Source organism: Guyanagaster necrorhizus (genome assembly GCF_019112545.1).
Source record: "Guyanagaster necrorhizus MCA 3950 unplaced genomic scaffold BT62scaffold_7, whole genome shotgun sequence".
NCBI lineage: Eukaryota > Fungi > Basidiomycota > Agaricomycetes > Agaricales > Physalacriaceae > Guyanagaster > Guyanagaster necrorhizus.
Window position 1 is genome coordinate 840,067 of NW_025064886.1, and position 12,808 is coordinate 852,874.

At 48.5% G+C, this 12,808-nt stretch overlaps 6 protein-coding genes across 6 annotated transcripts; 4 read left to right on the forward strand and 2 right to left on the reverse strand.

The window, feature by feature from the left end:
- Window positions 1-411: 411 nt before the first annotated feature.
- BT62DRAFT_718230 (uncharacterized protein) lies at window positions 412-1,841 on the forward strand. The gene is made up of 4 exons (XM_043181997.1): window positions 412-600; window positions 670-1,385; window positions 1,444-1,504; window positions 1,564-1,841. The coding sequence occupies exons 2-4, from the start codon at window positions 903-905 to the stop codon at window positions 1,653-1,655; spliced, it is 636 nt and encodes a 211-aa protein (XP_043042129.1). The 5' UTR covers window positions 412-600; window positions 670-902; the 3' UTR covers window positions 1,656-1,841.
- BT62DRAFT_718608 (uncharacterized protein) lies at window positions 1,700-2,805 on the forward strand. The gene is made up of 2 exons (XM_043182000.1): window positions 1,700-1,978; window positions 2,039-2,805. The coding sequence occupies exons 1-2, from the start codon at window positions 1,836-1,838 to the stop codon at window positions 2,613-2,615; spliced, it is 720 nt and encodes a 239-aa protein (XP_043042130.1). The 5' UTR covers window positions 1,700-1,835; the 3' UTR covers window positions 2,616-2,805.
- A 24-nt stretch (window positions 2,806-2,829) lies between these two features.
- BT62DRAFT_929720 (uncharacterized protein) lies at window positions 2,830-3,875 on the forward strand. Its single transcript, XM_043185782.1, has 4 exons — window positions 2,830-2,972; window positions 3,021-3,078; window positions 3,129-3,600; window positions 3,649-3,875. Exons 1-4 carry the CDS (start codon window positions 2,844-2,846, stop codon window positions 3,782-3,784), a joined length of 795 nt encoding a protein of 264 aa, XP_043042131.1. The 5' UTR covers window positions 2,830-2,843; the 3' UTR covers window positions 3,785-3,875.
- Window positions 3,876-5,206: 1,331 nt separating this feature from the next.
- Window positions 5,207-6,229, forward strand: BT62DRAFT_718563 (uncharacterized protein). Its single transcript, XM_043181999.1, has 3 exons — window positions 5,207-5,491; window positions 5,546-5,624; window positions 5,679-6,229. Exons 1-3 carry the CDS (start codon window positions 5,282-5,284, stop codon window positions 6,077-6,079), a joined length of 690 nt encoding a protein of 229 aa, XP_043042132.1. The 5' UTR covers window positions 5,207-5,281; the 3' UTR covers window positions 6,080-6,229.
- Window positions 6,230-7,295: 1,066 nt separating this feature from the next.
- BT62DRAFT_718333 (alcohol oxidase) lies at window positions 7,296-9,380 on the reverse strand. The gene is made up of 5 exons (XM_043181998.1): window positions 8,965-9,380; window positions 8,805-8,911; window positions 8,371-8,758; window positions 7,910-8,319; window positions 7,296-7,861 (listed from the first exon to the last, which is right to left on the reverse strand). Exons 1-5 carry the CDS (start codon window positions 9,245-9,247, stop codon window positions 7,340-7,342), a joined length of 1,710 nt encoding a protein of 569 aa, XP_043042133.1. The 5' UTR covers window positions 9,248-9,380; the 3' UTR covers window positions 7,296-7,339.
- A 1,826-nt stretch (window positions 9,381-11,206) lies between these two features.
- Window positions 11,207-12,779, reverse strand: BT62DRAFT_992651 (uncharacterized protein; the record flags this gene model as incomplete). Its single annotated transcript, XM_043190355.1, has 7 exons — window positions 11,207-11,489; window positions 11,550-11,747; window positions 11,795-12,105; window positions 12,128-12,236; window positions 12,286-12,518; window positions 12,570-12,611; window positions 12,662-12,779. 7 exons carry the CDS (start codon window positions 12,777-12,779, stop codon window positions 11,406-11,408), a joined length of 1,095 nt encoding a protein of 364 aa, XP_043042134.1. The 3' UTR covers window positions 11,207-11,405.
- Window positions 12,780-12,808: the final 29 nt, after the last annotated feature.

Genomic DNA, 12,808 nt, shown 5'->3' on the forward strand with positions numbered 1-12,808 from the left:
TCCCACAGAATGGAAGATGAAGGAGCGGACAAACATAATACCAGCACGACGTGTATGGTTGATAAACCCTTCTGGGCCGTTGCAACCAGTGCAAACTTTGTTCATAGCGGTGCATTCTTACTTCAACAGCTGCGCTATTATCTTTCTGTCACATAACACCATGGAACGCTACGGCCACGCACTTGAACCAGGAGAGGCGGCTCTTGTTCTCCATCAATCATCTTGGACTCGAAATATTGGATAACAACTCAATCTAGGATCCTACCGTTTGTCTGATTGTTTTCTCTCTAGAGGACAATGCATCAATCGTTTCGAAGACGATTCAAGTGATCATCCAGCAATTCTAGCACCGGCACAGAGCTTCTCTTTGAGCGGTCCAAATAAGGAAGTAGTTGTACTCCCGTCTATAAAGTTGAAAGTTCACTTTCTTCCATACTCCAGAACCATTTTCTTCCTTCCCGTTAAGTCTTGTGGCCAGTAGCTCTGACAGACTGCACCGACCATGTGTCCACATCTCATATCTATCTCCTCCAGCCTTCGTTCCGGATAGCCGGATTGAAAGTATATCGGAGTCAACAAGTGATGTCCTATCTGAAGCAGGTATGTGATCCTATCCTATTCGCGCTGAACGTGAGAGTCGAATTTACTGATGTTGGCCTCTACTTACAGGTACACCAACATCCGGTTCCCAGTCTAGCCGATCACCTGGTCTGTTACCACGCGTACAGTCACCATGTACTCTGGAGCTAATTGACGAATTGGCCGACATCATGAACGAACTAGGTTCGTGTCTAGAGATAGCCAAACGCTATCCCTATCCCCGTCTCTGAGCTTTACTAGTCGATCATCCGAAAACAGTCTTAGTTCAATCGGATACAAAACTATGTTAACCCAACTCCGGGATGCCTTACGTCCACTCATTAGCCTGCTCATTAACGGTCATCGGTGCCGGGATTGCGAAGTGGCACTGCTCAAGCCGGGCTGCATTACTTTCACTGGTAGTGCGCCTCCCTACTTGCAGGAACTACGGAGCTCCTACTCTAAAGCTACGTTTGGATTGTTGTTCTTCATCTAAAGAAGGCTTTAGGAACGTATCTTTGGGATGGATGTTGTTCCTGCATACTGTTTTCGACCTTGGCGTTGTATTTTGCAAAGCGCTGGGAACTTGCGGACGATTATGTCCATCAAGGCGCTTCTTTTGCGACTTTGTTGTTCCTTATCAATCAGCTTGGGCTCGAAATATTGGAGTCACCCTCTTGAACGAAGAGTTGCTGGTTGCGAGGGCTTTCGATGGATGTGATCATCAAGCAATCTCAACGATGACCTTGTTTGTCAAGCTAACTATCACGTCGACTTTTTGTAAATGGCTTCTCGTTCCACAACCTGTACGTCTAATGTTCATCGTTTGTGACCAAGAACTGTTATGGTAATGAACGACATTAGTATTTGATAAATTCAAAAAAAGGAGTCTCCAAGTCGAGCAAAAGACCGTCTTCGGCACAAGGTCTGTCGAAGTTTTTGGAAATGAACTGTCGAGCCGTCTTTTACTCGTATGCCAACTAGCCCTGACGTCGGGTCAATCGCTCCTCATCAGGATTCAAGACTACTTCAAAATCAAGATACTGAGAGACAACACAATTACGAGGACGTTCTAGATGTTGGACGTTCACTGCCACCTCAGAACGAACCCGGAGTAACCTTGACAAGCCCAGAGGGCTGCTGTACACAAGATCAACTTCAAACGAGATGCATTGAAAATTCATACTAATTTTAAGATTCTCTCAGGTATTATTCCTCCTGCATCAGCATCCCAGCCGACAAATCAAAGGTCTGGCATGAGCAGAGTCTTCCCGACCAACATGTTTCCCCGCCGGCCTCACATGAGCCGCACTAGTAGGCTTTCGAGCGATCCCCGTGTCCGGCGCGAGCATTCGCCCGCGCTTCACTCTTCTTTCGGCCCAGATCTGCCCTCGTCAGAGTAAAGTGACGTCGTGTCCTTTCTACCCTTCTCAACCCCTCACTTCATTGATGGAAACAGGAATCCAGGTTGGCTCTGCGAAAGAGCACCTCCACAACCAGACATGGTGTCAACGCCTTCGTCCTCTAAATCTCCAACTTCCTCCAAACTGACATCTTCATCTTCCCGAACAACGCCTCTGTCCTTATCCGAGAAGCGTTCTTTCAGCAGAGGGATACCGTCAGTACGTTCCACATCGAGCTCTAGCAGCAACCCTTCCATAGCTTTGGTCGGGTATTGCGATCAGCTCGACCTCTTTCGACACCAAATCGACTCCCATAGAGAAATGGTTACTGAATCGCACAAATGTACATCCTATCGGTCATCGCTAATGAAACCTCATCGCCTTCCGATTTCTGCCCAAGCGCCGTACATGTCAGAGGCCCAGGCTGATCCTAAATCATTGGGATATGTTTTAGCAGCATGTGCTGTCTGCTTACGTGCGTATTGCGAGGGGTGTGAAAAGAAAATCAAAGAGCCTAGGGAAGGGGATACGTGGTTCAGCACCGCCCTCAATTGCTGCGAGAAGGTTAGAGTAAGAGGACTTATCAACGTTCTCAGTGATCTGGACGTTGAAGTTGAGGGAGCTCCTGGATAAATACCTTTCTCGGCAGGCACTCTGTTGCAACTCATCAACCACCATTTTATTCGCAGGTCAAGTGTCGGAGGCACTTGTGAAATGGGGCTGCAGATGAGCGAGATACTTGTTTGTGGCATATGTACAGAATATTTCGCCGTATTCTTACCGGTAAAAGTTGATGAAATATGTAGCAGAAGACAGCCCTGTGAGGTGCACAGCCACCTAACCTTGTGATTTGGTACCACTATGGCTGAGCAGGCTGAACTTGCGTTCGTGACAACATTTCTAAACACGATAACATCGCAGCCCGTCGCGTACCCTGATGACTACCACCAGCCGCCTGAGAACTCGTTGAAGAAGGTGCCTGTGCTACAGGTAGGAGCTATGCTGGTCGTCGTTCTGTACTGAAGAGCCTGAATATAGGTACCGCTGCCTGCACTGCCCCAGCGGAAACAAGAAGAGGCAGGATCGTCATCATCGGGTGAGAGCGTCATTTATTAGGAGCCAGCCATTGTCTGATTACATATAAAGCGATTACCCTCACCTTCAAATCGCTCAAACCCGCTTCATCGACAACCCTCAGAGTATTTCCCTCTGATACCGTTCTTTCTATCAAATCCCAGCTCTCTCCAGCAAATCCAGCTGCTGTTCGTCTCCTGCTCAAAGGCAAGGCCCTCGCTGACAATAAGCTCCTGCTCGAGTACCCTGTTCACGACGGCGACGTTGTCAATCTCATTCTCAAAGACACTCCCCCTGTAATTGCTGCACCCACTCCAATGAAGCCAGCACCTATCACCATCGCCACCCCCGCTGCACCCTCTCGTCATACCCGTATCCCATCCGTCGTGCTCTCGCCTTCTCCATCTCCATCGGCGGAAAGGCCTGCCGACATCTCCCTTTCCCTCGATACCAACCCCCCTTCACCCACACGTCCTTCTACCTCTACATATCACCACACGCTTGCCAAACCAGAGATGTGGGACCGGCTGTATTCCTTCCTGAGGTAAGGGCCTATCGTTGTTCACCCACCATGTTTACTGAGGTCTTGCAGATCAGAATTCACCACAGATTCGGATGCCCAACAGGCTTTCGAAGACTTTCTGCGCGCAGGCAAGACGGCTCTCACTGCCAACGAGGTCGCGCGCATTAGAGATCATGTTGGTGTCGTAGGAATGGCGGGGACGTAGCCAGTTTGATTGTTAAATAATAGTACAATAGTATACTCGCTTTGTTCAAAGAAGGTAACAATGTTTCAGACAAATGGAACGCATGGCCTACTGTCTTTTCAACTTGGAGATAGGTGACTATAATCCGTGTCATTTTCAAAACTGAGAGGATGAGCAAGTGATTGCTATTTTTCGACTTGCTCTTAACCGTCGTGCCATATATTTCTGCTTCTTGAAATCATCTCCGACCCTCTCTTTGGTCGCAATTACCGTTTGCCATAGAGACATCGTGATGGTCAGCAAAGACTCGGCTGCGCTTGCGAGATAGAGACAGGTTGAGTGAGTATGTCACCCAAGGTTAGGATCAGAGAAGCACTGATATTTCTAAAGAGACAACACCAATGAAAGTGCAACATTGCTAGGCATCCTTTGAATCGGAAATCTGTCGCTCTGAACAAAACAAGACCGTCAGCGTAGGCTTGATAGAACGGTGCAATGGCGAGGTACTCGTTGATGCGGAGCTACCATCGTATCCCACTGCAACCACAATGAAGATGCAACATGAAGAACAATCTGATCACTCGAAATGAGTTCGAAAAGGTACGTCTTCTCCCTTTTTCCATGTGTTTGCAATGCATCTCAAGTGAAAATAGAATGGCTCGCCCTGAGATGACCTGAACTCCGCCTCGTTTGTGATCAGACTGGCGAATCATATAGCTCTCTTTCCTCCCGATCTATCACGGACATGTCCAAGTTCCATCGAAAGACTGACTCCCTTCACACAGGTCTAGCCTGTTCATTAACCCGGCCTTTTGGTGGTGGATTCGTGATTTACGGAATCCCGGTAATGAGGCAGAACCGGTCCGCACTGCATCAAATTACAGACTCTATCTCGCTTGACTACAGCTGCTCATAGATTCGGAATGAAGAACGCTCGATAGAGTCTTGAGCTCATCAAAACATGTTCCAGATACAGTTGCCCTTTTGGTGGTACGGACGGACGTTTTGTCAAATGCAACTGCCATCGGTGGGAACTCATCATCGGTGCAGATGGTTATCTTCAAATTAGGAAGATCAACATAGTCATCTTTCAAAGAACCTACTCCCGTGTTTCGTGAAGGGGCTGATGCCATTGTACAGTGGATGTCTATATAAATAGTAAGCTGGGAGGATGATCCCCACTTCCCAGCTGTTCATCCATCTCCCTTTCTTTTCAGACATCCCCGGCAATGTCTAATGAAACGGATGTTCCGAATCTCAGCGACGCCCAAATTGCGTTCATATTCCGTGATTTCGACTCTAATTTGAATCCGACCATTCTCTTCGCATTCTTGCATGGTGCGTTCCTTCCTCTCGTTGTACACTTGCTCATGAACACGCTACATAGGCTTGTATACCTGTATAATCTCCGTCGCTGGATGGAAAATTCGTGAGTACAAGGTCTCTTCTGTCATCTCTGCAACGTGACGTAACACGTCCTCTGCAGTTGTAAGCAAATACCAGGGTCCCAAGCGCAACATGTCCATCGTCATCGGCATTATCTACGTTATGGCAACAATCAGCTTAGCGTTCAGTTGGTCATTCACACGCTATGCATTCATCAAAAACGGAGAAACCTTTTGGACCGTATATCAGGCTCTTATCAATCACTCAAGGTCGCTGGTTGCGACTCGAGTGGGGATGACTGTCACCAGCTGCATTGGTACCATTTTTGCGGACGCTACCCTCGTAAGGTCTCTGTTGGTTCTTCCTCTACACCAACTAATGTCTTATCGGCTCTAGATCTGGCGCTGCTTTGTACTCTGGGGCCGGCGCTGGACAACGATTGTGCCTCCCATTGTGCTTCTGATTTGCACCATCAGTACGTTCAAGTCGTAACATGCTTAAATGCCAACTTAAACAATATATTAATTAGCATTCAAAATCATTGAAACCCACGGCAGATTGCACGACAACTTTGAACACACACCTTGGCTCATGGTCTACGTGTCCTTCGCCATGGCTACCGCCCTTTGGTGCACCGTACTTATCACTTACCGCCTTATCACGTCCCCTCTGGAGAAAGACGGAACAGAGGATGGACCATCGCTGTACCATCGCACCGTCGAGCTCTTCGTCGAATCCGCCATTGTCTACTCTGTTGGCCTCATCCTCTACGCAGTCTTCGTCGCTCGCACCGAGTGGACTTACTACTACCTTGAACCAGTAGCAGAGATTTCAGGAGTACATTTCCGTTCGATCTCTTTACGTCTCATCCTAACTGGAATGTTTGCTAATAGGCAGTTGCGCCCACCCTCCTCTTGGGACGCATCTTGACGGGCTTTGCGCGCCCCTACGATTCCTGGCAAGGTAGCGTTCCGGCTACGAAGGCCGTTGAGGAGAAGAAGCCTCAGGCTCAGACAAACCCAATCAGCTCTGCCACGCGTACTGTCACGTTTGCTGACGAAGTTCGCACTCAGAGTCAGCCTGAGAATGCGAATCCGGCCCCGGCTGTTACAGGGAAAAGCGGCTGAAACTTTCCCTCCTCCTTCATTTGCCGTCTAGTATATTATATAAAGTAATCGTGTGTTTCTACGTCCTCCATCTGAAATGCTTTCGCTACAACTCCAAATTAGACTACCTGTGTACTTTCCCTCCAAATTCAAGGATCATATTTATTGACATTACTGGAGAGTTGAGGCACGAAACAACACCGACGTACGTTGTCGTCAAAACTACGGCCTTACGAGGTCTGTGGGATATGACCTGCAGCCGGTCTATATGTGGCTCTTTCAGCCACCCGCGTAGTTTCCAGACAGTTATCATATAGCGGCAACATATGAATCTTAACGAGTTGGAAGAAGTCGGTGTCGCTCTAGGGTTGAGCGCGCCACGCCTGCCTAGGTAGTGCAAGGTCAACGAAGAGCGGGATCTTGATGGACAGCGAGAATTGGCAACCCACAGTTGCATAGCCACGTCGTCCTTGCATTTTGAACATGATCGCCCTGGATATAACTTAGCTCGGAAGGACAAGTCGTCGAGTTCGGCTGTGCTGAAAACTTATTTGAAGGGTGAAATGCAGCATGGTGACGGAAAATTCATCTTGCTGTGAGAAGCGCCTGTACGCCGCCAACCATGCGATGGTCATCTTATATCTCACGTTTCCCTCTTGCCGGCGATAAGGTTGGCCAAATAGCTTTGTTCGACAAGAATCGACAGCTAACACGTTGATGGCAGTTCGTATAATCATGTCGACGGTCAAAGTGAACAATTCTATTGCCAGTTGTCAGGTTTTACTTCCAGCAGGACCAGATTTAATTCTCATGCCATGCAATGACCCCTAATTTCATTGCAAAGAACACTGGGGTTAATCAAGATCCTACACGTCTCACAGGACGACGGGTCCTATATAAGGAAGGACAGCGTGGTCCCAAGACGTTGACTATGACCGCTCAGACAAGCATTCCACTGCATCTTACCGACGATAAAAAAGTACCGAAATGTCAGTAGTCGGTGGTAGTACGTCGATGTAGATTCCAACCCGACAAGCTTCCCTACAATACTGATCCCCAAAACACTACCTTTTGACGGGTCCCCTCACGGAGCTTCGACCGGCAAACCGTATGCCAGCTTGATGATATCCGCTGCCCTCTCTGCCACCGCGTACACTGCGGCAGACGTATGCGCTGCCGGCAACCTAGGAATCACACTCGCATCCACGATCCTCAACCCACTCGCCCCCTTCACCCTCAAATCTGGATCCACAACACCCCAATCCGCTCCTTCGGGCGACATACTCGCCGTACTGACCGGGTGGAAGAACGACACCGCATTTTGACGGATGAACTCGTCGAGTTCCTCGTCCGTGGTCGCATTGTTATTGAGTGAGCCTAAGATGTAGCCCTCCCACGCGGGGCCGCTGAAGAACCGCCGGGCGGCCCGGATAGATTCCCGTACGATGAGGATGTCGACTGGCGCAGTGAGGAGGGCGGGGTTGACTAGGGGTCTGGAGAAGGGGTCGGAGGAGTTGATGGATACTGATCCTCGCGAGGCCGGTGATACGCATGCTGTTGGAACGTTTATGTAGTTGCCGCTTCCTCCGCCACTAGCTAATCCGTTCTAAAAAAGGATTAGAATATGCATACATACCTGTGTTATAGGACATACTTGGAATAAGAACTCATAATGTGCAGTCAAAGGCCCTGATGAAGGATCGGAATAATTCTCAAACACAGTCGAGTTGTCCGGGAGACGAAGCCAAGCAGCATGGTTCTCCGATGTGTCTGTAAGTAGCCCTGTCTTGTTCGTAGTCCATTCCTCTATCCATTCGTTCCGGAGAGTCTCGTTTCTGAGGACAATGTCGTACGTGTTGGTCGAGTTTACAACCAGGGTCGTGCTGACGCCGATGTGGTCGGTGAGGTTCTTTCCTACAGATGGAAGGGACAAGATGGTGGTTATACCCAGAGGCTCGAGCAGTCCAGGGTCACCAATTCCAGAATGAAGGAGGATAGTCGGCGTCATAACGGAACCAGCGGAGAGAATTATCTCATTTTTGGCAGTGATGATTTTGAGAGACTCTATGAAGCAGTATTAAATGCTGGCCAACGTTAATGCACATATATGCATACCATCAGCAGAGTCCAGCACTTCCACTGATCTCAAGTCCGTCATACCATCCACAGCAGGCACCACGCGAGATACCCGGGCATGCAATAGCACGTCTATGTTTTTCCTACCCTCATTCTCGGCGCGAAGTAAGTGTGCCTTTGCACTGGAGCGCTGTCCACCGTCCACAAGTGACTGAACCCATCCTATACCTATATGTTCGCCAGAGTTCATGTCCACTCGGTATGGGAACTCTGCCAGCTCCTGTGTAGTGTTGACGACGCGTCCATCGAAGGGGAAGGGGTATCCTGGAAGACTAACACCGATCACGCCGTGGGTGCCATGGAAGGCAGGCAGGTATTGACCAGTAGTATTATGTCCGTCCCGAGGAACAATATTGAATTTCTCACCCTAATGAAGGTATTAGTATAAATCATATAATGGGATGGAGTCATACCTTCTTGAAGTACGGCAGCATGCTGTCCCATGACCAGCCTTCGTCTCCAGAAAACTTGGCCCATGTGTCGATGTCGTCTGCTGAGCCACGAGTGTATACCAGGCAGTCTGAAAATTAAATTACTTGGCGAATTGGCGAATCCTTTATGCATGGCACTCACTAACGGCACTCGATCCGCCCAAGCCAATACCCAACGGGTACGGAATACTTCTGCCATTGAGCTCTTCTTGTGGGACGGTTGTATAATTCCAATCGTAAGGCGTATTTGGCGTCAGCGTCGTGCAGAACAGCGGGATAGCAAGGGCGGGATCTACGGCTGGGTCGTTTTCACCCCCAGCCTCGAGTAATAACACGTTGACAGTGGGGTCTTCGCTCAGTCGGTCGGCCACTGTGCTTCCACCAGGACCACCTATAGCCGTTCCATTCGTCAGTACGGGCCGCATATGCCAGAACACAAGGTACTTGTACCTCCGACGACGACAAAGTCATATGCGTCAAGACCTTTGAGGTCCGCAAAGTCATACAAAAACCTTGCACTGGTGCTCGAGATGAGGAGCGAGAGCAGAAAGAAGAACATGCTTGGCTGGGACTGGGTCTCCCACAGAGAGGGCTTATATTTCTGAAGTCAAAACATGTGCTTCGAAGCTTTCTCCCACGGCACAAGAATCCGTGCACGGTGATGACCGCCATTGCACCCGAAAAGTAAAGCAATGAAGGGTCGTAGAGAGGGCGACAATATCAGTGACGTGAAGGAGAAGTGTCAACTCACACGTGTCTGTGTCTGGATACCTCGTGCAACCATCACCAGACCATCTAAACGCGGAAAACCACAGCTATATTCGCCATGTAGGCGGGGCTGCGGCCTCATGATCCACTGGGTGGCCCTGGACATCATCGGCCAACGTGACACTCAAGCTTTCCCTCGATTCTTCTTGGGTCCTAACCCAGATCTCACTTCAGCGCAAGCGGGAGAACGATTCCCAAAGGAAAACGAGGATATCATGCTTCCCTTCTAGATGTCATTCATTCGGGCGAGCACCCGTAGAAGCGAAGCTCTAAAAACCTGCTAAGCGCCTGCAAGAGAGCGACACTGGTAGAGAAACTAATAGCTCACCTTTACAACCATTGCCCAGGCGGAGTTGTTACGAACCACTAAGACCACATATACGACCAAGTGGGCGGAGTAAAACGCCAAGGGTTCCACTAACAGTAGATTCTCTGATCCGTCCTTCGCCCGAACGATGGTAACAATATGGTAGATAATAAGCAGTGTGCACAGTAGCATGACTGCAAGGATGGGGGATATGTAGGCCGGAATCCAGTAACAAGCCTGAGAGCTTCACGTTTTCCATGTGTACCGTGACGGACTTCAAGGCTGTGACAGAGATATGTCGATAAGATGGTATGACACTTGGCGGAACAGTAGAAGAAGAGTCGCAAGGTCGTTGTGAAGCCACACACCATCCAGCAACGCCATATCTCAATTCGACGTGAAAGCGAGCTAAAAAAATATTACCAACAACGAACCTGTGAAAAGATACCCGTCCATAACCAGCTTTTATCGCCGCTTCCCTAGAACCTTCGAGCTGCAAATACGCTGTCCAGAAGTTTTGTCTATCGCCGATGAATTCAGAGCGCACGTATAACCATGGTCGCAAAGTGGCACAGAGTAGGTGACGATAGCAGTCATCCAATAGGCAGGGACTACCCTCGTCTTATAAGCACACCATTATCCAGGAGACTAATGAAGGGCAAAAGATTATTATGATTCCATAACGAAGCCGGACATATCCTTCTTAGAATTCGATGCCATAGGTATAGCCTGACTTCAGCTATAAGGCACATCAACAAGGTTTTTGCAAAAGATAAGCAACAAGAGCGTACTCGCCGACACTGTGACTGGTGATCATTCTCCGAAGGCCCCGCAAGGTCACAGTTATTGCCTCAGTTCCTTGCTTCTTTCGCATCAGCCCTCCGCGAATCCACTGGTATGCTCTCAATGATAGGGCAATCCGGAGGGGGGTCTTCCATGGACTGTGACCATCCTGAAGCGAAGTTGACGTTCCAGAACGAGATATGCGTTGTTTTTACATATGTTTCTCAGGGAGAACAGCGCGAAAAATTGCCAGCGGTCGTGGTCGCGGAAAGGTTCGAAAAAATGGCTGTCCACATATGGCAATCACCGCCAAAGCTAAGTATTAGTGGTATTCAAAGTACGGAAATTTCTGAAAAGTAGCTTATACTTCTGGGTAAAGGGTGGGGTTCTTAGTATGAGTTACTTACATCATGAGCCATGAAGTGTCGATGAGCGATGGACACAAAAGCGAACGCAGAGATAGGGTGAAAAAGATCTAGTGCATTATACAGACGCAATAGGATCTAAGGAATATAACTATAAGAGGAGATAATGTACTAAATAAAAATCCAAATGATTCATAGATGGATGAGGAGTGTGAGAAAATTGATATAAAATCTGAGAGAAGGAGTGTTCGACTGCTTTACGCTGCGGGACGTCTCAAAAATTAGCAAAGCCCAACTCCCAGCAACCCAAGCCGAGTCCTCGGAGATCACCATCATGAGGGAGCGCGCCAATTCGCAAAGTTACACAAGACAGTCGCCATGTCCTGCGATTGAGCATGCGTGATCAACCGCACTAGGTCCAGGGAAGAATGCAGTAGAGGGGTCCTAAAAACAAAACATTTTTGTTTTAGTGCCGGACAAGGAGGAGGATCAGTTTTCTCTTACACCGCTCTCTGGCTGAGCTTCAAGATCACCATCATGGACTAGATTCGTCGAGCGATCTTCCTGAAAGCTCGTCTGACTATCCTCTTGCGAACACGACCTGATTGAAACCGATGCGATCATGCTTCCCTGCCATGAATCATCTGGGTGGGCCCTATGCCCAGTCTTCATACGTCCTACGAGGAGCGTTGGAGCAATTCCCTACACAAGATGTTCGGTAAATGCATACTCTAATCCCATCGACGCACCTTCGCGATGGCAGCGATGACGTCAAGGTAAAACTCCCCCCAATTGTACCGAATAGTGAAAGCCAAATCTAGGATCAGAGATATCGAGTAAAGAGCTGAAGATTCAACTAGAACTTCAAGGAAACGATGATAAACTCTCAGTCGGCCCTCTTCTCTGTGCCTAATCCCGGCAACAGTCAATATGCGGTAGATGATGAACAAGGTGCACCATAATGTCGTCGCCAGGATGAAGGATATGTAAAGCATTTGGAATAATTCTGACTTAGTGGATGGATTGAAGTATGCATGATATACTTCAATGATTCTCGACACTACACAGAAAGTTGGACATACGAAAAGAGTAGATGGGATCTAAGGCCATACCGATCGCGGAAACCAGGGACAATATTGGAAGCAGAACAATAAGCCAGCGCCGTCCCCAAACCATCCAACAACACCAAATCTATAGTTATATGTTGATGCAGGTAGTACCCAGCATAAGTCCCACACACCATATATAAGTCTGCGAGGATGGTACTCATAGATGCTGCGATTGATGTCTCCCAATAGTATGTCTGGTCTGGACTTTCAAGCTTCGAATATATGGCCCGAAAGCTTTGTCCGTTTTCGATGAATGCGGAGCGTATATATGACCAATTGGCAGTAAAATTGATCGTAACTAGAGCATGGAGGAGAATGATAACGGCGACCATGGCTCGTCGGATCGGCCAGCATTTGTTGATGACTGTGGTATTCATTTCAGCTTGGACCTCATAGTGGATACCTCACGGCTCACATATATTCCACAACGTAACAGCAAGAATGCCGGTGTATATGCCTGACATCAGTCAACATCTACATGTCAAGGCACTGAGTATCGTTGCCCACCATACAACAGCGCATGGAGAATTGTAGAGTTGAGATTAACATCAAGAAATTCAAAAAGGTTAGCTTTGTCGTCGCCGGAAAGATCTGGTGGAATATTCGTCTGACTTGGAGTCGCCATTGGGGAATGATAACAGTGACAAGGTAGTG